The following is a 23,501-nucleotide window of genomic DNA, read 5'->3' as shown; positions in this document are numbered from 1 at the left end:
CTATGGTGAATAACGAATCATAGCTATTATCATTTTCATGAATACCATCAGAAAGAGAAACCACTCTCACTCATGAGGAGAACATCATGGCTAGTGTAACCTATTCATAATCCGGAAAAGTCGAGTGGCACTAAAGCTTGTGGCTGATTGAAAATGCTACGTTGTGATAAACATTCTCCATACAGCTTTTCTTGTACCTTAACTAGCACTGATTGGTGTTATTTAAATAGCAGGCTGGGCTCTGGTAGGAAGGATTTACCTTTAATGAAATACATATTTCATCTTAAGCATACAATCCAGTGACCCTGACTGGATTATTCTCACCAGAAGCTTCTATTGCATTCTGAACACAGAATAAAGATGAAGATTGGAGTGAATTTATTTCAGATATTATGGTTTGGAGGCATAGCTATGTATGGAGGCAGGGCATGAAAAATGCGACTTCAATTCTCCCCTTGAACCCATAGTCATTTATCTGAAAACATGGTTGAGCTCCCCAAACTGTGAGGTGAGTAACTTGCTCCAAAGCAGCTTTAAATCTTCTTCAGGGAGCAAGTTGTCGCTATGCTTTGTGATCTTAGCATTGTGTTCCTTGGCTTGGAACTGTGAACATTACCCAGAATGCTTCAGTGAGACCAGGATCTGAAATACAATGTGCCTAGGGGAGATTCTCTGGGGGCAGAGGAATTCTTTGTAGATAAGGGAGGACATTAAAAGTTAGTTACAAGGCTTTATTTAAGGAAAATTAGCCTGCCCCAGATATAGGGGATGCACTGACTTGTCAAAACAGTATTTTGACTGCTGTTTTCGTTGATACTTTGTGTAACTGGTAGCATCTGCTGCGTCGTGTGCCATGTCCTAGGCATTGAGAAAATGTCAGTGGTCACAGTGAAATTCTTTGCCTACAGAGCTGAGCCTCTTTATGCCGCATACTGAGGATTTACAGATAAACATCAGACACCTCCATTTTTAGGAGATTCTAAATAGAAGGGGGAAGGGACGCTGTTGATATAACACGGCATGGTTAAGTGTGTAGATCACTTGATTTCTGACTTCTGAGGCCGGGGAGGGCTTCCTGGGGAAAGTGACTTTCAGAATGAGTTCTGAAGAATGACGAGGAGTTAGGAGCTAAAAATGAATGTTGATCATCACGTGAGAGGAGTGCATCTCCGTTGTAATACCGAGAATAATGGGAATATAGAGAATTCATAGATTGGCAGGAGAGGCTGTGGCAGAAAACCTGTTTCCATTCTAAACACGAGTAGTGATGGTCTCAATTAGATCGGCAATCATGATGCTGGAAAGATGGGCAGGCTCGAGAGCTATTTAGAGAGTGTGTTAGGGATGTGAAGGAGAGGGTGGACTAAGAGTTGATTCTCAGATTTCCAGTATGTGAATCTGCCTGGAAGATGATGTCATTCACTAAGAGAGGGAGCTGGAGGATCAAATGCAGGATGGAGAACTGTTAGTTCAGTTGTGAACATAACGTGTTTGTAGCACCTGTAGGGCATCTGCAGAGAGACGCTCCGTGGCCAACTGAGAGAGGAGCCTGCAGATCCAGGGAACACTAGGGACTGGAGAGATGCTTCATGGTCAACTGAGAGAGGAGCCTGGAGATCCAGGGAACGCTAGGAACTGAAGCTATTTGAATGCAGGTGAACAGATTATGGGGCAGGATCCTGACAATTCTAGCATTGGCTGGCACAGAGGGAGAGGAATGAGCAGTGATGGGCAAAGAGCTGGGGGAGGGGGAGGGGAGACCAGGGCATGACCAGGGCATATGGACAGAGAATGGAATGAAGGAAGGGGAAGATGCTCTAAGGAGGGAACAGCCGGTGCCAAATACTGATAGATGTCACCCAACCTGGAAACTGAAAATTGTCTTTTGGATGCAGTAACACTGAATGCCATTCAGTACTGTATCTATCTGGACTGCTTGGTACTCTTCCAGTTTGGGTTTATTCATCATTATTAGTGTCTGTCTTAGCTAGCGTTACTATTGCTACGATGAGACACCAAGGCCAAAAGCAAATCGAGGAGGAAAGGGTTTATTTAGTTCACTTATCCTGACTCACAGTCCACTGAGGGAAACCAAGGCAGGAACTCAAAGAAAGCAGGAACTTGGAGGCAGAAGCTGATGCAGAGGCCATGGAAGGGTGCTGCTTACTGGTGTGCTCCTTATGGTTTGCTCAAACTGGTTTCTTATAGAATCCAGGACCACCAGCATGGGAGTGGCACCCCCACAATGGGCTAGGTCCCGCTGTATCAATTACCTGTTAAGAAATTTCTGTATGGGCTTGCCTATAGCGCAATCCTATGGAAGGGATTTCTCAGTGGAGGTTCCCTCCTCCCAGATGACTTGAGCTAGTGTCAATTAGTCATAAAGCAGCCAGCACAGTGCCATTAGTGTCTACGTTCAAGTAACAATTATTCCTCCATCTTTGGCTGGCTGGTAGGAGCATGTCCAGCAGTGTGTCTGAGGGTGTGGCGAGTGTGCGGTTGAAAGAGAGGAAGGAAGTACACAATGAGGCAGGTCTCTGAAGGCTTGCGATGAGGCTACGGGAGAAGGGATTTTAGCAATGGATAAATATTGAGCTAGCCAGAGCTTGAAGTTTCCATCAATCCTAGGATAGCTCAGAGCACTATTTCCACTCACACTTGTGGGTCTTTAAGATTAGTGAATAAAGGTTTCTTATTCACATATAATAGATCTAGATGTTATTTTACAGAGCAAATGTATTTAAACATGTATTTTTATATTATTACATTAAAAACAAATATCAGTTACTTTAAGTATTCCCCATCTCCCCCACCATGAAGCAGATATATGTAGATATCTAAGCAGGGCACTCATTTTGTCTTTTGAATGATCTTGTGTGATGAAGCATTATCAATAATGATCAGACGGAAAGTGAATATTTTGCTTCTTGCTATAAATACTGTTCACATAGGAAACAATGTGCACACACACATACACATATATATGCACAATTCTTTATTGATTCTTTTGGAATTTCACATCATGCAACCCAATCCCTCTCACCTCACAGCCCCCCCACACTCATGCCTCCTCCCCCTCAAAGGACTCCATCAAAAGAACCCCGAAAATTAATAAAAAAACAAAACAAAAACCAAGCAACACACTTCACTCTTCCTTCTTTTCCACCTCTCCACCACCTCTTCATTCATCCTAGTGGCGCTGGGAGCTGTGGTGTGGCACACAGTGGACCCTTTGGCCCAGTCAGCCCCACCTGCAAACGTTCATTGCAATGAATCATTGGTCTGGTTCAAAGTCTCTGGCCTCTGGCCCCCCTTCATCGCTGGACCCTCACTGAAACTCCTCTCGGATATCTTGCTCTTGCCCCAAGTCATGGGATCCTGTGGCTGCCATTCCTCAGAATCAATTCCTTCCTATGCTCCAGCAGGCCCTAGATGTGATAGATGTTAGGGTGGGTCAACCCAAGGCTAAGATGTGGGTATGGATGGCAGCTGAGCTGGTCAGTTCAGCCCTCTGGGACCATATCCCTCAGGCAAGGGGTAGAGCCAGCCCTCCTAGGTCCCACACAAAGCGTGGTTTCAAACACACACATACATACCTGTCCTTTGGTCTTGAGAACTTGAAGGATTACTCAGACAGACACCTGTCAGAGGTTAAGCATTACTACACAAAACAAAAAGGTGATGTGAATAATATAGCTGATTTTCTTTCCTTATTTGTTTGCCATTTATATGGAGAAAAAAAAGACAATAATACTATGAAGAGATAATATCTCGGCACAGTAGATAAGCTACAGAAAATGGACAGATTTCAGGGCCCAGACAGATGAGGTAGAGGGCAGATTGAGAGCATTGGCTGCCCGTGGTGTCTTTGCAGGAGTTGAAGAAGTCAGAATACAAATTCCACACGGGCCCGGAAACCTTTCTCGTTGCTCAGGATGCCCTGGTAGAATGTCAGCCTTCCAACCCTGGGTGTGTCTGCCACAACCCACCCCACTGCGACAGTACTCTTACCATTAATTAGGTACCTTGATGTCAGGTTAGAGTGACCTTTAGTATTATCTTAGTATAAGTTGTTAATGGCTACTTTTAAAAGATGTGAGAGGCAGATTTCTGTCTGAGATACTTCTGTTTAAGAAATGAGGAGAATGGGAAGCAATCAATTGTACAGCAGCCATGTCTGTCCTATCTAGACCTGTGAACAGTCCCACAAAGCGTGTTTTAGCAACAACCACCACAACAAAACCTTTCATTAATAAAATAATACTCTATTGATACTTTGACCAAAGGGAATTATCTTAAGGGGTCACTCACTGTAACTAAAATTTTTGTGAATGTATTTCAAATATTTGTATATTAAATATTTATGCTGTTGCTAATAAGGGCAGATGCCCCAACTAAAGCATCATACACAGTTTAGTTACAAGATATGTACTCATCAGTACTGATGATTTGTATATGTACTGTTTTCTAGCTAGGGTCCCATTCATTTGCCCCTAATTTCTCTGCATCATCTCTCTCTTGTTTCTCTTGTGTGCATTGTTTTTCAGTAAGCCATGACCTCGGTTTTCATTCTGGTTTGGATGACCACCACCACATAGGGTCTGAATGTCCAGCTGTTTCCCAAGGACCGGAAGAAGGCTCTCTGCTTGTCTGTTTTGGGGGCAGTCTTGTAGGAGAACCATTGAATGGGCCACGGAATCAGCGCGCTTTCCCGTGAATGGGACCAGTTTCTGTTCTTCCCAAACCTCAGAGCTTAAGCACTTGGGAAGGAGACTTGGCCAAGATGACGCACTTGCAGGCTGGGCTCAGTCCAGACACGATAGAGAAAGCCCGCCTGGAACTGAATGAGAACCCAGACGTTTTGCATCAGGACATTCAACAAGTCAGAGACATGATCATCACCAGGCCGGACATTGGGTTTTTACGTACAGATGATGCCTTCATCCTGCGTTTTCTCCGAGCCAGGAAGTTTCACCAAGCCGATGCCTTCAGACTCCTGGCCCAGTACTTTCAGTACCGCCAGCTAAACCTGGACATGTTCAAAAACTTCAAGGCGGATGATCCTGGCATTAAGAGGGCATTGATTGATGGGTTCCCCGGAGTGCTGGAAAACCGTGACCACTATGGCAGGAAGATTCTCCTGCTGTTCGCTGCCAATTGGGATCAGAGTAGGTAAATGTAGATAGTGTTTTTACTTGGCTTTGTTTTGACATGCTGCATCCTCACTGCATGCTGGAGTTGTGTGGTTTAGGTCAAGATTCATTCCACGGTTTAGGACCCAGGTGTAATGCCATCCAAAGGCAGGTTCACGGGAGAATCATAGCCTCTGAGTTGTACTGGGCTTTAGAAGGGAGTGTTCCGTTCATCAAAATGGGATTTATTTTATTGGTTTGGCTGATATTCTAGAAGGTTCACGAATTCTCTTCGGTGTCATCACCTTTAGTATCAACAGCAACAGCACAAAAAAAATGGATTCACTGGATTGGTTTCCACACATAAAATAATTTTGTGGATTCTCTTTGTGACTTTAATATCCTCTTCTGGATGCCAGATTGTCTCTGCAAATGGACTTCCTTTTTAGAGCCACAGCTCTACATGCTGGAGGATGGGTATACCATCCTCTTCTGTAAGGATGCTCATTCCTCTCCCTAGTCTTTCATACCAAAATATGGAATTATCTTTGGATCTAGTTCTAATATCTGCTGCCCAAATTCCACCCACACCCATTTTTTCTTTAAAAAAAAAAAACATTCCTAGTATTTTCATTTCACTGCCTCCATTGGTGTTGTTTAAGTTTGTATGATGTTCAGTAGATAATCTTTTGTGGTGATTTCTACATTTTCTACTATGTACTTGTATGATCTCGTTTAACCCACCCAAGACCTTGACATGATGAAGGTGATTGCCATTTACCATACTTCCCATTTTATGCCACACAAACTTGAGAAGTTAAGGACCTGGCTTCAATGTCACACAGCAAGTGAAACCAGAAGGGAAGTTGAGTCCTGGTCCTGTGACTTGAGAGCCAGTTGACTCAGCCCAGTTAAATAATGTCACTGTGAGTGTATGAGACCTGGGTGATGGCACCTTCCCCATGTCTATCTCTTAGCTGAGTAACACAATAAACAGTCAATGTCAAACAGGGAAAAAGTGAAGGAGGAGCCGATCTCCAATGCGTCAGCTGTGTGTATAGCCTTCACAAGAACACCATGGATGCAAATTTTGTTTTCATGGGAAAGCACAGGCTTAATTGAAAAACGTATTGAAAACCTTTCCAATACTATTTATAGGATTTTCTAGCCCATCTTTCTGTTGCCTTATATCACTGCTTCTTCTAAGAATAACAGTATTGCAGGAGGTCGTTCCAATCGTTGACTATTTCCTGGGTGACAAATCAAGGCAGGATCACCTGACTCTGCAAAAGCACGCACATGTTTCAGCACAATTACCCTAGACTTCAGTAAGTTCTGCGCCTGGAACACTAATAGTGATGTGGGATTGGTATCGTCTTTATCAAGTTCATGTTGCAGTTAATGGCAAGTCTTGCTTTACGCTACTCTGCTGATGATAAAAACAGCTGGATTTTTACATGTATTCATCAGCATCATTCAATTACCAAACATGTAGAGGGTGACTCTGAGGCACTTAAGACAATGGAGACAGCATGTGGTCTTCATCAATGAAGACACATGTGCAGTTCATGGTTCGTAGATGGTACAGTGTATACACAGCTAGCCCCTCTAATGAATAAGTCCTCCCGAGGCACATGAGCCATAGACACAGCATCTAAACCGAAGGGAACAGCCCTACTCCCAAGAATAGCACATTCGCATTTGGGATTTGGAAACTGGAAGGATTTGATGATTCTGGAGAATAATCAGGCTCACATGGTTGTGCTTAATTGTCGGTTTTCTGGGGTTCCTTCTTCTCGGACAGACTCTGTGCTGAGTACCACTGAGCAGTGATGTTCACAGGGAGAAATGAACCACAGTAAAATGCTTTATTTCGCTTACGATTTGGTCTGAATATATCCCCAAATATGTTGTGAAGAAATAAGAGGTAACAAATCTCCGAGGAAATAATGAAAATGTTTATGGTTATTATAACCTTGAACAAGCTACTTCCTTCTCTGTTTTTTGCTTTCCTCCTGTGTAAAATAAGCTTCTAGCTTTAATGCCTCATGAATGAGATGCCCATCCAGCCTCATCCGATGGTCCAGAAGGGATTCTCAAAATCACTTCATAGGCTCTCCATTCACTCAACTTTTAAAAAACAACCTCTCTCTTCTCCTCTTTATCATAGTCCCATGCCCTAATTTTCTCCTAACTATATAATTTCATGCAAACCATTTTACTGTTCACAGAATGATACTAGTGAGTCTATTTGACATTAAATTAGATGCAAACAAACCAGTTTGAATGTGGATGTGACCATGTCAGTTAGTGGTTATGTGGCCTTAGACAAGGAGTCCCTCTGAGACTGGTTGCTCTCCTGGAAGGCATGGAAAGAATGATGTCTTTATGTGGAGTGGGACAGAGCAATGTCACACTGGAGTTCATTGTTTGGCATACAATAAGCATTTAATAGACACTGGCTTCGGGCATTATTACTAATATTTTAAAAATATGACTTTAAAAATAATGGCGGACAGATGGCAAATAAATTAGAACTGGATTCAGGAGGAGAATATTTTAACACCAGAGTGGGTTTATGCATTCTCTTCAGCCATCCACCTGTCTAAAGCACCTGCTTGCTCTCCCCAGATCTTAGCCACACAGATCCTGCCCAGATGAGGTCCAGTAGGGCCAGAGAAATTCTCACAGCTTTGTAAAGTGATTGCTTCTCTCTAGGGGCTCAGATGATCAGGTAGTGACTTGAAGGTCTCATGTGAAAGGTTTACTGAGATTAAGGTGATTATTAATATTTATTAAAATGATGTAAATATCATCCATCTTGATCTGATACATGTATAAAAGTGACAGGCTGGGAACAGGTCACAGCAAAGGCGTGACAGCAACTGAGCTAGCAGAATTCAAGCTTATCTTGCCCAGTGGTAGAGGCTCCAACAGCAAAAGTCTGGCTTGTGCTTTGCGAGGCTGCCAGGCTGGGCTGAATGAGGTAAATATGTAAATACTATGTACTCATTCACAGTGTAAATACAGCCAGCCTTCTAGAGCCAGCAGGTGTTATTCTAGTGTACCAACTTGGAGGGCAGTGGGGACACGAGGAGACACCCATACTCAGTGATTCCTTTGATCTACTGGTTAAGAATTCACACTTTGACCCTTTAAGATCTCTAAAGAAAACCTGTTTCTTCCTTTTTTTTCCCCCTGAACTGACACTTGGACCTGAGCCTTTGCTGCCAGGACCCTGGTGTTGCAAAGAAAAAGACTATCAGAGGGGCACATGTGTATTTATCCGTGGGTTTCACTCAGTCAAAAACAATGGTTAAACTTGAGTCCCATCATTTTACTTTTTAGAGTCTCCATTTCTCAAGTGGAAACTTGGAAAAACATCAGGCTTCCTAGGCTGCTGCAAAGACAAAGCTTCTCATGGGAGCGCCCAGGACACGGAAGAGATTTAAATGACAAATCCTGAAGCCAGGTGGCCACCTTAGATCTGAGTTACCTCCTGACCAGTCACCCTCCCCTCTCTGGAGCATGCAGTTGAAATCCTAACACCCAGTCTCTCCCTTGGAAAGCAGGGGCAGTGACCACACATTTGACAGGTTGATGTCTGGAAGTAGTTGTAAGAATAAGTAAGCCCACACAAGTAAATCCCTGGGATACCAGATCAAAAGATACTTTCTAAACACAGAAACCTTTGATAAAATAATCAACTTTTTCCACTTGGAAAACTGTGAAAATTGTAACCATGTCAGACTGTAATGTTCATTATTTTCTCCAAAGTCTGTTTGGGCTGGAAGGCTCTGAGAAGTAGTTTAAAGGGCTCGTCTTATTTTTGATAACATACTTAGGTTATAAGAAGACAATTAGGGACTCCAGTTGACACATGTTAGTCTATAGCACACTATAACAGCATCCATCACTGTGTGCAGACAAGCTGTTCCTGCCCCAAGTTTTAGAATGGCAGAAACACAATAGAAGATTATAACTTGAGGTTTCTCTCCCACCCACCAGTTCCTTAATATTAATTACAAACTATTTGACCTATTAGTTTGGGCTTATTATTAACTAGCTCTTATAACTTAAATTAACCCATTTCAATTAGTCTATATTTTACTACAAGGCTCGTGGGTTGTTACCTCACACCTTGCTTCTCTAGCGGCTGCTGGTATCTCCCTGACTCTGCCTTCTCTCTGTTTAGATTTCCCACCTGGCTCTATTCTGCCTGGCTATTAGCTAAATTGGCTTCTTTATTAATCAATGGTAATAAAACGTATTCATAGCATACAGAAGGGCATCTCACATAAGAAGATCTGCTACAAGTAAGAACATGGGGAGATGTATGGAACATTTCTGTGTTAGTATTATTGTCTCCCACAGCTGAAGGTTCAGAAATCAGCCAGTAAGTTGAAAACTAGCTTAAAACGTGATTTCTTCATGGTAGATGAGGTGCTAGAAGGAATGGTTAAATTGGGATAATTCACTAAGAGTAAAGAGGCTGGTGAATAGCTTGATTAATTCCTCCAAATGTGGAGATAACAGGAAGGACAAACATCCAGCAGGCTACTTTACCCTGCTACATGGGACAAAGGCCTAGACTGAGGACTAGCAAGCCCCAGGTATTGCTTAGGACTTAGAGGTGGGGCAGGTGAGGAAGTAGAGCAAACCTTTAAAGAGGTACCAAAGTCCTCAGTAATTTACTTAAATCAATAATACTCCAATGGATTGTTTTAGAAACTCACATTTAAGAGAAAAATGCTCAATTAATAATATCAACTTTTCAAAAAGCCTGACAAATACATTTTTCTCTTGGTTTGAGTCTTCATGGCTCTGCGCTGGCAAACCAGATGTCTTGGGGAAAGAGCCTTCATTGAGTTGGGTCCTGTTATTTCAGGTCTGGTCCATACTATAACACACACACACACACACACACACACACACAGAGAGAGAGAGAGAGAGAGAGAGAGAGAGAGAGAGAGAGAGAGAGAGAACTGCAAGTACCTTATATTTCCCAAGCATTTCCACAGACATTTTTTCACTTATTGCTAAGAGCTGATGGGGAGACAGAGAATCACTAACTTACTGATGGTAAAGAAAGTAGTTTGGAAAGAGACAGTGCTGACTTTTTTGGGGAGCAACTTGATCACCCATGGAAGAGCTGAGGCTCACGGCTTCCATTCCAAGTTAATTTCAAAGACATCTGGAGTAAATTGTTCAGCCCTGGCATTGTTAGAAGTTTCAAAATACTGCGTGAGCTTCTGTAAGTCTCTGTGTGTGTGTGTGTGTTTGTGTGCATGTAGGTGTGTGTGTGAGAGAGAGAGTATGCATGTGTGTTGAGTGTGTATGTGTGTGATGAAGCACAAAACAGGAAATTCAAGATCTGAGTACAGTGAATCTCAAAAGCCCCAGTGGATAGATGGTGGGGTTGCATGGTTGTTAGTGTGCAGGATCGTGCAGAGCACTGAAATGTTTAATACCACCTGTCTCAGGCGTTGTACAAGCAAAAGAAACCCTGTATTCTCAAAGCAATCAAGAGAGCTTGATAAAGACTTTGTAGAAATATTTGTTATCCACATGATCAGAGTCGGCTTCCTTGGGACAAGACATCTGAGGTGATGATCTATTCATGAAGAAAGGTTTGCATGGGCTCAGACCTTCTGAGGTTTCAGTCTAATACATGGCCTGATGACACGAAGACAAAAACAGCTTACTCCATGGTAGCTGAGAAGCAGAAAGAACAAGAAGGGGTTGGGAACAAAATATACCCTTCAATGCCATACCCCACTGACTTCCTTCCTGCAACCAGGCCCTGCCTCTCGGTGTTGCCAACACTGAGTAGCCTACAAAGTGTGAGTCTGTAAGGGGATCAGTCTATCTACAAAGGCCCCTCATCCATTTCCCAGAAGCCTCCTATCTGAACACTGATGCATTATGAACCAAACTTTCAGTGCATGAATTTTGAGGGGACATTTCAAATCCAAGTGTTTTCATTATCATTACCCCTTGGTACTTGTTGGGGACCAGTTTTAGAACTTCCCATGGATGTTAAAATCCAGAGATGCTCAAGTCCCTTTCATAAAATGGCATACTGTTTGCATACAACTTACACACACATCCTCCTAAACCCTTTATGTCATCTCCACAGTAATGGACTATTAGTTATTTTTGCTGCATTAGGGAACAATGGCTAGAAGTCAGTATGTGTTTAATACTAATACAGTCCCCTACACACAAATATTTTCTATCTCTGGTTAATTGGGTCTGCAGATACAGAACCCACAGATACAGAATGCCAATGCCACATATTTCTGAAAGTTTACAAAATCTCATTCTGTGATTTATGCATAGGCATTCCATCAAAGAAGGGAGTTTTCCCCAGGCTGAAAGTGAAGATTGCATCCTCCTAGAAAGTTCTATGCATAATTTCATTTCTTTCCAAAATTAGGGTTTCAACTTGTTCACAACAAAAATCTGCACCACTGCTGTTCTGTAAGTGACAAAGTAGCCCAGGTATCCACACTCAAAGTTTTCATCACACTCCTCAACTCTCTGTGAGGTGAGGGATACAAGATGACTCATTGAGAACAAGGAAGACATTCTCAGAGCATCCCCATGGCGTGCAGTCAGGGACAACTGTGCAGAATAGGATGCTGCACAGGGACTTGAGATGACTCAGAATGACAAGAGTGAATAGCTTGTTCAGTTCCCATTGTGAGTAGAAAGAAAGAGAAGAAAGAAAATTTTAGGAAGCAGCACACTCGTCCAATCTGAATAAATAGAAAGGATATGTAATATTAACTCTCTCTCTCTCTTTCTCTCTTTCTCTCTTTCTCTCTCTCTCTCTCTCTCTCTCTCTCTCTCTCTCTCTCTCTCTCTCTCTCTCTCTCTCTCTCTGTGTGTGTGTGTGTGTATGGTCAGTACTGGGTCTCCCTAGATCGTTCTCCAGGGTCTCTCATGCAGCCTGGAGCTTACTCATTTAATTAAGTTAACTTTCCAATGAGCTCCAAGGATCTGCCTGTCTCCTACCCTCCAGTGCTGGAATTATGAGTTTGTGTTCCTATGCCTGGCTTTTATGTGCATTTGAGGTATCTGAACTCAGGTTCTTAGGCTTGTGTAGCATGCGTTTTACTGACTGAGCATCTACCCACTCCTTAGACTTGGTATTCTCTAGTGTGATAACTAAGAATGTGTTCTTCATGCACAGCTGCAGTCGTCTGGCCTTCTGAGCTTCCTGAAGGTCCCAATGTAGTGCTCCTACCCTAGTTCACATCCCAGAACTGTATCTCCCAGCAGTACCCCAGCCATCCCCTCCAGGCATGGCAAGATAGGAAGATGAATATCACAAGAGCACGACCTTCCTTCAGGTGTCTCAAGGTAAAGACAACATATTTCCATGAACTGTAGAAAACCACTTGAATCTCTCTGTGCTTAGAGATGGCTGCCTTCCAACTCAGTATGTTTTCTTTAAAGGTGTTCAGTTGTTCCTTGTCCCCTGGCACTCTACAGTAACTTATCTGATGGGTTTTGTAGAGACAGTAGCTCCCTCAAACCTTACTGGTCATTGCTGACCTGCGATGACTCTCCAGAGCTGATGTAGCAAAAGCGCCAAGTTCAGCAGGTGCAAGGTGGCAGAAGTGGCCACAGGAGATGAGCTCTAAGTAAGTTCTTTCTTCTGATTGAAACCCTGAGACCATACATTGGGTGTACCTCTTAAAACTATAAATAAGCTAGCTGAATGAAGCTTTGCAGGAACATTCAAGAGCCTGTTACATCTGGCACGGGCTCTGCGCCTCATTCGGTTTGATTGTCCTGAGTTACAAAAAAATCATGGCAGGAAAAGGGACCAAATTCTTACTTATCCAGGATGAATACCTGTGAATAAAGAAAAAAGGAGGTGGGGCCAGGAAAGCTGCTAGGCATCTCACTAAGGCCAGGTGAACCTTGTTCTCCGAATCCCAAAGGCTATTCAAAGGGAGATCCAGCAAAAATGTTTAGCTCCTTGTTCTTTATACAGTAACACCACTGGGATCCCTATGGCAGTGATCAGCTTTCCAACTCTCAGGAGTTTGGAGATGAGCTGGAGAGTGGGTGTGATCAAAACACCATGCTAAGGAACACTGCATGGTTATCAAGAGCTTCTCATATGCTAAGAAGAAATGCTCTTAGGTAGGCACTAATCAAAACCACATTTAGTAGATGACGAGTTAAAGCTCAAAGAGGTTAGATCATATATCTGAGGTCACACAGCTGCAGAGTGCTAACATGGAAAAGAATCTCATCCCCAACTCTTTAGGTACAATACCACACCACACGGCTCATCTCTAACCTATCTGCCTATCTTGGAATTACCTCAGGCATTCAGTAATTCCTAAGGAAGTATTGCCAGTCACTTTTGGTCTCAAGGGACATAGAAGATCTTGTAGTGCCCAAAGCAAATCCTTTGTCATATTCTATTCTAATCCTATAGAAATCTTCAAGTCCACAGGGTTGAAAATCCTCCTGTAGTCTGCTAGTTTCATTTTGTGTTGCTGTGATGTACACCATGATCCACAGCAACCTGGGAGGAATGGGTTTCTTTACCTTACTTTCACCACGGAAGAAAGCAAAGGTAGGAACGTATGTCTGCCTAAACGAATGGCTACTTCCCAGGAAGCTCTATGAATCATATGGCAATCACTATTTCAAAGGCCAGTGGATTTGAACTTAAGGACATGTAAAGATTCAGTGTACAAAGTTTGGTGGACAGAGTGCCTTTCCCTGTCACTGATCCTCCCAAATTCTCATCTTGTATATAAAACACTCTCAAATGTGGGAAAAAATTCAAGGCCTTAAAAATAATATATTCCCTTTCAAGGCAGGTTCTGGTTAAGGCAACCGGGATGAGCTTGGCATCAGTTCCTCCATTTGGAAGGGTGCTGCAGTCTGAACAATACTCTCAAGGCAGTCTTAATTGCTTTCTATTGATGTGATAAAACTTCAAGACCAAAAGCAACTTGGGGAAGGGAGAGTTGATTTGGCTTGTACTTCCTGGTCATAGTCCTTCATGAAAGGAGGAGCAGGCAAGAACCTGGAAGAAGGAACAGAAGGAGAAGCTCTGGAGAACCACTGCTTGCTGGTTGCTCTCTATGACTTGCTCAGCCTGCTTTATTATATACCCCAGGATCACCTGTGTAGGGATGACACTGCTCACAATGAGCTGGGCAATCCCACATGCACCATTAATCAAGAAAATGTTCCACGGGTTTGCCTACAGACCAATTGGATTGGGGGCATTTTTCTCAGTTTCTCAGATAGTCCTAACTTGTGTTAAACTGAGAAAAATCTTACCAGTTCAAGAACCTTATTATTTTAACTTTAAATTTTTTATTTACATTTATTTGTTTGTGTGTGCATAAATGTGTATACTACGGTGTGCGTGTATGTATGCATGCATGCATGCATGCGTGCATGTGTGAGTGTGTGGTGCGCACATGTGTGTATACCAGAAAAGAACTTGTAGGACTCAATACTCTCCTTCACCATATGGGTTTTGGGGATCAGGCTTGGCAGCAAAAGTTTTTATCATTGAGTCAGCTTGCTGATTCCCGTGGTGACACTCTAAAAGACTGTCACTTAAAGAGAGCCCACAGAAAGAGCCTTGTCCACCACGGCCTTCTGCATTCTTGGAGATTTTCCAGTAGGTGTGGCAATCACTTGAATACTTACATTGCTCGCTATTCCTGTGTTGAAGCTCCTCAAATTTTTAAGAAACCTGGGCAGCATTTTCTGACCACTTCCTGAGAAGGACTTTATAGAGCTGAAGAAACCCTGTGGCACATGCCCAGGCTTACCAGCCCTTACCAGAGCACGAGCCTCATCAGTACCCAGCCAGCAGCCCTCTTGCCCTTTAAATATGGTTGCCAGATAATCACTCCTGAACGGTGATGTAGAGAACCCTAAGCAGCTGCTGGAGATGATGAAGTGGCCATGCTCAGCTAAGGCTGTAAATCAAGCTCCCAAGCCATTTATTGGGAGTGCGCTATAAACCAGCAGAAGTTATTGCTGCTGCGCTGCAAAATGTAACTTTAGACAAGGAAATAAAGCGAGGCTAAATTTTGCTGTGAAGGTTTTAACATGATGTGTTCTTCTTCCTTGGCCCATTCTCTTACTGCTTTTCTTATTTTTTATTTATTTTCATCACATTTCTCTTCCTCTATTTCTTCCTGATCACTAGGATGTGGGTTCCCAGGGAGTGCCTGCAGGGGTTGGGGGCTGGGATAAAGGGATGAATTGGGGAGAGGAAGGCTTGAGGGGAAGATACTTGTGATGCCCTGGAGATGGGGGTAGGGAAGCAGATGGCCTATTGCTCTGCTGGGGGTGAGATTTGGGGGTTGGATTTGGAGGAGAGGACAGAGATGTGAAATCGGCAGTCAGCCTAACTGCTTCACTTACTGGAGTCAGTTGTCTTCATTTTAAGTAGAGGGTTTTTGAATTGGAACAAATCACAACTCTGGCTTGAGCTTTGGTCTTGAGGCTCTCTCTTTCCCTCTCTTCTTTATTGGCCTCCTAAGTTTGGGACCTGCTCTTCACGAATGGGGCACCTAATCTCCGATTCCTCAGAAGGTGTTGGAAACTCTTTGCCCAGGAGTCGATTCCCCTCCCTAATAATACAAGTTGGCTCAGCCCTCTGTCAGTTATTTTGCCTCACTTTTCTGATCTAAATGTTCCAGCTGCGGCCAAAAAGTCTCCGTCTCTACCCCGCCCCCTCCTTATCCCTTCCACCTTTGCTGGTGTGGTTTCTCCACTTCAGCCCCCATTCCCACGAGGAGGGAGTGGACAATACAGAAGCAGAGAGGAAACATTTCACCCCGCTGGGTATCTGGAGGCCAGGGAGCTCTTTCCTTTCCATAGGGGTTATCTAGCTGGAAGGAAAAGCAAGAGCAAGCAGGTGAAGGAGAGGGATGCAGATCAGGCCCGCGGCAGACAAAACTGCTCTGGACACAATGGTCCTTGGAACCGAGCTAGCCTATATGGGAAAACCTATATTGGTTCCGTGGACGTTGAGGACCAAGGCTCCCGTGAAGAGCACTAAGGCTTAGGAGGTAGGCAGAGGCCAGGACCAGGAAATCTTGTTTTACGCCAAGGACGCATCAACTCCCTTTTCGAGTTTAACATCTGTACCCAGAAGCTTTGTTCTTAGGATGTGCGCCAACCATCAGCACTGTGCAGCCTCTACAGGAAGTTGGTGGGGGCAGGGCTCCGGGACCCCGCCCTGGTTATCTGTGGCTACAGAGCTGGTCCCAGAAGCATCCTCTTGGCTTCCTGACCTTATGGGACAGAAATCTGAAGCAATGGAAAATCCGAATGAGTCAGCACGTTCTAGGCTCTTTTCTGTAACGCAATTACTAAGATGATTGAGTTATGTGCAATTGAATTTGAGAGTGAAGGAGAACGAGTCAAGGATGCGCGTGCAGATCCCTAGGCTAGTGATTCTCTGCAGAGCCCAGTGGGCATGAAGAGTATTGCAGGAACCACAACAGGACAAGGGCAGGCCCTGGGAGAGGGTGGAGGTCAGGCTGGAGAGGCCTGTGGGCTGTGTGACTGAATAGTAAGGCTGTGGCAGGACTTGACTCAACGGTTTGCCCGCAGCTCCTAATTTACATCCATACTCTCCGTCACTGTGTAGCAAACATCCAGAAGCAAAGGCTTCATGACGTAGACTCCACCATTGTCAGAGACGCTAGCTTCCATCCGGGGCAGATGGAAGGCCTTGACTTGTTCTCAGTGAATAGCTTCCTGTTTCTACTCAGTATCCCTTCACCCTGACAGGTCTGTGTGAATTCTGGCAATAACACACTTCCTCGCGTGTTTTGGAGGGGTTAATCCGTCATGTGATTTCATCGCATGCATGCAGATGGGCCAACTGCACCTCCCACGGGGGGGGGGTGTTGCAGCTGGTATTTGCTCTGCGGAATCTTTACAGGCAAAGCCTTGGCTGCCGTATATCTTTGGAAAGGAGAAGTGTATTCTGGACAAAATTGTATTTCCAAATAATGGAGGGAAGCCTTTTGAGGCCCAATTTAAAATTTATTTCATTCAACTCTGTTTAAAGTAAGCAAACCTGCTTACACACATTTCAGCCCTTGGTTGGTGGGAAATGCTGATTGCGAGGATAGTGATTCTTCCCCACAGCTGTAGATAACCTCATGGAAAGATGGTTCTTGTAGTATGGGGGCCTTGTCTCCTGCTATAACTGCCCATGCTGGCATGCTTTATGACTTAGCTAAAACTTGTAATGCTTTCTTCCTTTCCTTTAGCAGTAACCACAAGTACTTCTATTTCAACTCTCCTTCCTTCCTATTTCCTGTGGATGGGGAAGTCAGGAAACAAAATTCGCTAAAAGATATGCTTTGGGTGTAGACCTATGAAGAATTCCAAGGAATGGGGTAAATAAGCTATCGCTAAGCATGGATTCACAGCTCTCATCTTTATGTCTAGAAACACGATCTGCCCAGAGCGATAACAGGCAGGGCAGGAGACATCCCACAGCCTCTATAGTCAAGGCTCTGGGTTGTGAGCCTTGCAGAACTGAAAGCCTGGGTTGGTCTTCTCTCCAGCTCTCTTCAGCCTTGTGCTTTGTGCTCGTCCGACGTCCTCACCTGCCTTCTCTTTAGTACGTTCTAACCTTGCAAAAAGTGACTGAACTTTTCATTTAAACCTGGACTAAAAATCATTTTTCCCAAGTAGCGATTACTTTTTATCCCTCATGTTTAAATGTTTCTAGCTATTGAGTATAGAACTTTGGCTCTCAACAAGGCTCTATTAGGGCAAGAAAATAGTGTCTGGTTTTTGATTTATTGCTGTCACCTCTGTAGTAAGGAGGCAGCTTGTTCGTTCCTGGCTACTCAGCCCCCAAAAAATCACACAGAAATCTGTATCAATTACAATACGGTTTGGCCAATAGCTTATGTGTATTTCTAGCTTACTCTTATATCTTAAACTAACCCATCTCTATTAATCTGTGTATCGCCACGTGACTGTGGCTTACTGGGTAAAGTTTCATCAGGTGTCTGTCTCCTGCTGGGCTCTTTGGCTTCTCTAGACTCTGCCTTCTTTCTCCCAGCATTCAGTTTAGTTTTCCCACCTAGCTCTATTTCTGCCAAGCCACTGGAGAACAGATTTATTCATTAACCAATAAAAGCAACACACATACAGACTTCCCAGATCACAGCTCTTTGGTCTTTTCCTTTGGTCCTTCGTCAGATCTGCCTCAGCCTTTTCTTTTCCAAGTGATCATCATGACATATATAGCTGTGACACTACCACTGAAGCCACAACTTTTATATTTACAGGTTTATATTTATACTGCTCTGCTCTCTCTAGTACCGAGACACCCACAGGTAGGGTCAGAGAGCACCAGCACAGCATAGGGAGACAAGCATGGGTGACGATTTTTTTCATGGTACCAGAAGTGGGCTGGGTAGTTGAAGCTACTATATAAATAGGGTACTGTAACCTGTTTTTTCTTTGTTTTTGTTTTGTTTAAGGTAGGGTCTTGATAAATAGCCCATGCCAGCTTTGAACTCTGAATCCTTCAGCTTCAGTTTCCCAAGAGCTGGGATCACAGACATGTTCACTGCACTCAGCCTAAGCTGCCTCTCTTTGTTTATATGCTCCACTTTCTAGTTGCTTTCATTGAGTATAAATTTTTCTCTACTCCCCTCTCTTCCTCCCCTTCCCTTTCTACCCTCTCCCATGATCCCCACGCTCCCAAAGATCTTGTCTTTTCCTTGTTCACTGTTAAATCTTACACCCATAACACTCTTGCTGTAGGAATTCCTACTGCCAGTGTTTGCTGTAGGAATTCCTACTGCCAGTGTTTGCTGTAGGAATTCCTACTGCCAGTGGTCTTTAAGTTCCCTGCACACTTGGGCGTGGCCTCTTATACTATTTATGCCAGTGTAAAGCACATGGCTGGCCTTTTTTTTTTCTGGCTTCGAGATTCGGTTGCTGTTCCTCTGTTCCAGCAGAGGATTGTGATCTGTGAGTATACCCTTAAATAACTCTATTATATTCAATTCTGAGCTAGTGTGGGATTTCTTTTTAGCGTCCTTCTTCACACTCTCTATGGGCTCACCTTCCTTCTTGCTGAACTAGGTGCTGAGGCAATAACTTTCTTGACAAATGTAACATTTCTCTTAAATAATGTTAGCTGGGTATGTAGTTTCATATAAAAATGATTTTTCCTTAACATTTGAAGATACTGATGGGTTACATGTTGGCATGTCTATAGAAAGGGTATCCACAGCCCGACTGCTATTTCTAATTTGCTTTTCCTCTGGCGCCTTTCAATTTGCTGCCATATCAAGGTACTCTGTTTACTTTTTACTGCAGCTTGGTGCTTGATTTTTGGTTTTGACTCATTATTTATTTAGTCTTTGAGAGGCATCCACTGAGCATGTGTTAGTACCATGGTGTCTTCTCCGCCTTTGGACTTCCTGATTCTGTTCTATCCTTTTCTAAAGCACTACATACTTCCTTAGATTGTTTAATATACTTTTCATAGTTGTCCTTTTTTTTAACCTCAATTTCAATGCCACCAGAACATAAACTCCTAGAAGGATAATAAGCATCTTCAGATTCAGTTCTCTGATGGATACCAAGTTCTGAACAGCAAGCAGTGTTCACAGTCTCCTTCCTTAAATGCTGGAGACGCAGGAGACTCCCTTCTCCTTGACTGTTATCCACTTTCATCCAGTGGTGTGTTATCAATACAGCTTTACTGAAGACCTGCGAGCTTCCTGTGCATCTTCTCCGTGTTCGTGCTGTGCTTCCTCCTCCATCAACCGTGTTTGAGGAACAGGCACTACCATTAGCTAAGCAGCTGCTGCATGACAATCCCTTGACTTTCTTTGTCTCCAGGGTACCATCAAGTATTCCCAAGGTTTTAATGAAAGCCCCAGGGACACAGGTTTGTTTTGGCCTTCATGTTAAGGTCATATTTTACACTGATCATTTATTTGCTTGCAGGACAGATTGAGACGATGAAACAGTTTAGTTTTCTAACTCAACAGTCTCTGGGCCCGTTCATCTTCCTTTAAGTTATACTCAGAACTGAAATCCTCCTTCTTCAGTTCATCTCATTTGACGTGATTTATCATATACAGCAGAGCGCCAATTGACACTGTCAACTTTCTGCCAGATCCATGAACTCATTAGGTAACATTTTCGATGCTCTGCCGCATCTCAGAAAATAGTCTTGTAAATGTTCCATCACTCCATAAATGGATTGCCTTTCCCAAGCCTTTGCTAGCAGCCTCCTTCCTGCACTTCCAGCCTAAATAGAAGCCTTTTCGCTGTCTTTTAGCTGTTGCTTGCCCGCCCCCAAGAACTATATCCAAGACCATGTGCCTCTAGGCATGCCTTTCCCACGGCAGGTCCCCACTTCCTGGTCCCAGTGTGGGTTTATTGTGGTTTTGGCACCATGAACTGTATCAAAGCTGAAAGGCGCATAGCAGCACTGGGTGAAGATGCCTGGTGATTCTGGGGGTCAGTTGGGTGACCCTGTGCTGGTTTTATGTGGCTTTCCTCACATGGCTGGCTGTTTTCAGGTAGAGCGCTGGCTTTGAGTTGGGTGCAGCTGGAGCAGTTGGGGAGCTGGATCTCTGTCTCAGAGATTTTACTACTGTCTGTTTGACCAGGTCATACTGTGGAGCCCAAGGTTGATTTCAACACTGCAATTCTCCTGCCTCAGGCTTCTAAGTTCTGGGATTGCAGATGTATGTTATATTAGGCTCTTCTATATAGTGTAACTTGGGTTTCCTGGGGGAACAATGGCCACACACTTCTAAGAAAGAAGGTGCAAAAGCTACCAGATCTCTCGAGGTCTGGACTCTAGAACTGAGCTGTCCCTGATGATCAATGCAAGTCACATAGCCAGGCAGGCAGCAGGGGAGCAAAAGGAGATCATGCCTCTCTGCGGCACAATGACATTAGTGGTGAATATGGTCTGAGATGGGAAAGCTTTCCAGCCGTTAGACAATGAATTGTATTCCTTATGTCGTGAAGAAGATCATCTCGTGTAATATGCACTGTAATAGATACTTGTGAAAGGGAAGGAGGAAGAATTGAGGTCAAATCTGATGCTCTATTCCCAGCAGGCCCAGCTGCCAATGCTCTCCAAGGCGTTTTCTTCTGGTGATATAGGCGATTTCTCTCCACATAATAAACGCGACCACAGAACTGCTGATTTTATCTTTTAATACTTGAAGACCATAGAAACACGCTCGGCTCAGCTGCTAGATTTTCGACTTAACAGCACTCATGAATACGATATTTGGGTGATTGCTGAGAAGGCAATAAAGTAGAACTCTGATGAAAGACCCCCGGAAGGGACCTTCCCTCAGGTGGAGACCCCGGACCCACAGACCAGGCCGAGACCACGAGTCGGATGTAAACTGCAAGAGGTTTATTAGGTAGACACAGGTACCTGCGGGCGGCAAAGTCTTTCGGAGGACTTGCGCGCCAGCAGACTGGGAGGAGGACTTTTTATAGGAAAGAGGGCAGCAAAAAGCAATTTACAGAAGCAGAAGCTTGGTTATCGGAATGAGGCGGGGGGCATGAATGGTTTTCCTCTCCCAGCATGGATGTCTGGCAGCAGACATCCTGTTCTTATCTTATAGATATCCTACTTTGCAGCCATCTTGCTTTGTAGATGTCCTATCTTATAGATATCCAGTTTTCCTCTCACGAGAGCAGGCTAGCTGCTGATCTTGAGAATCTTTCAAGCAAACAGGACGTTCTCCCGGGGAGCCTGCTAGCTGCGGGTTCTAAGGAGGGGGTCTGTAGGGTCTTTCACTGAGACCAGAGGAGGAAGAGTCACACACATGTGACCACACCTGCTTTATGTGAGTGTGAGTAAAACTCGTGAGAAGTACAGGGAGAATTCACCATAGACTGGAAGCTTTTATGTCAGCTGGACACACCCTCAAGTCTTCTTAGAGGCGGGAACCCCAGTTAAGAAAATGCCTCTATATGATCAGGTTGTAGACAAGCCTGTAGGGCATTTTCTAAATTTGTGACCAATGGGGAAGGGCCCATCCCATGGTGGTGTCATCTCTGGGCTGGTGGTCCTGCGTTCTCTAAGAAAGCAGGTTGAGCAAGCCATGAAGAGCAAGTTAGTAAGCCACACCCCTTCATGGCCTCTACCTCAGCTCCTACCTCCAGGATCCTGCCCTGCTTGAGTTCCTGTCCTGATTTCCTTCAGTAATGAACAGCAATATGGAAGTATAAGCCAAATCAACTTGCTTTTTGGTCATTGTGTTTCATTGTAGAAAACAAACAAACAATCAAAGAGAACCCTAACTAAGACAAACCCTCCAAAGTATAAGGCAATTTATTCTCTTTTGCAGAGGGAGACCTCCCAGCATATATTACGTATATTGTAATAAGTTTTATCCTGAAGTATCCTAAATCACTTGGTATTCAGAGGTGAACACAAATGTATAGATGCTGGTGTAGAGGTGTTTTTCTGTCATAGCCCTGTCTTTATATTTTATATCCATAACCTCATTTAATATTCCTATTCCTCAACAAGCAGATTAGAAGATGGACAACATTCTTAGATTCTGGCCCCCTCGCCCATCAGCAGTTAGAGCCAGCTAAGTTAGTAGCATGGATTTCTTGTCTTTTCCTGGTTAGATCACATGGAGTGAATATTGTCCTGCACATACCTGGCACTGTGACGCTGAGGCGAGAACACAGCAAAGTCTTCACTTCAGAGAGCAGGCAGCCGGCTTGTGAAAAGCCTGTTTCAGTCAGTGACGTCATCCTGGTAGGAACAGCATCTCCCGTCTTCACTAGACTGGTCTTAGTCAAGAGAGTTTCATATGTCACAGTCTGTTCTCCCAAACACAGTGAGTCAGATATTTCTCTGTCCAAGTAGAAAAACAAGCTTTGGAAATCCTGTAACGTTCCGGAGACTGGCGTCTCGGGACAGCGATGAGACTGTTGGGACACGAAGCTTAGCTAAGCTGCCACGCCTTTCAGTCTTGTTCCTGCCAGCCAGAATCTTATCGCCATCACAAACGGTCTTTTCTTCCTTCATCATCCTGCCTTCATTTCCACAGAGCCTGCTGCAGACGGCTACCTAACTTCCTGATAGGCTAGAAGGCCCGACCCCGGCGTGGGTGTCCATGTCTAAGCTGCCATGGATGGATTTTGTGCTTCCTGTCTGTGTTTTCCTGTTTTCCCCACTTCTGACGGTGCTGTGTCGGAGGGAGTTAGATCTGGACGCAGAGGCTGTCTTTTGCTGTAACACCCCTGTGATCCTCTCCTGCTTTCTGTTTACACTGGACATTTAATGATGGCTGCCACAGCCTGACGCAGGCATGTCGT

General features: G+C 44.0%; 1 protein-coding gene across 2 annotated transcripts in view; it reads left to right on the top strand.

Annotated features, from left to right (window-relative positions):
* Clvs1 (clavesin 1) overlaps nt 1-23,501 on the top strand; it is a 121,861-nt gene that overhangs the window by 8,945 nt on the left and 89,415 nt on the right. For both annotated transcript variants that reach the window (XM_057790325.1, XM_057790326.1), the window contains exon 2: nt 4,548-5,172. In XM_057790325.1, the coding sequence (XP_057646308.1) occupies nt 4,718-5,172 (455 nt within the window). In that variant the 5' untranslated portion in view covers nt 4,548-4,717. The remainder of the gene's footprint in view (nt 1-4,547; nt 5,173-23,501) is intronic.

Source organism: Chionomys nivalis, chromosome 16, assembly GCF_950005125.1.
Source record: "Chionomys nivalis chromosome 16, mChiNiv1.1, whole genome shotgun sequence".
NCBI lineage: Eukaryota > Metazoa > Chordata > Mammalia > Rodentia > Cricetidae > Chionomys > Chionomys nivalis.
The sequence above is the reverse complement of the archived record's forward strand: the minus strand, read 5'-3'. Positions and strand labels throughout refer to the sequence as shown.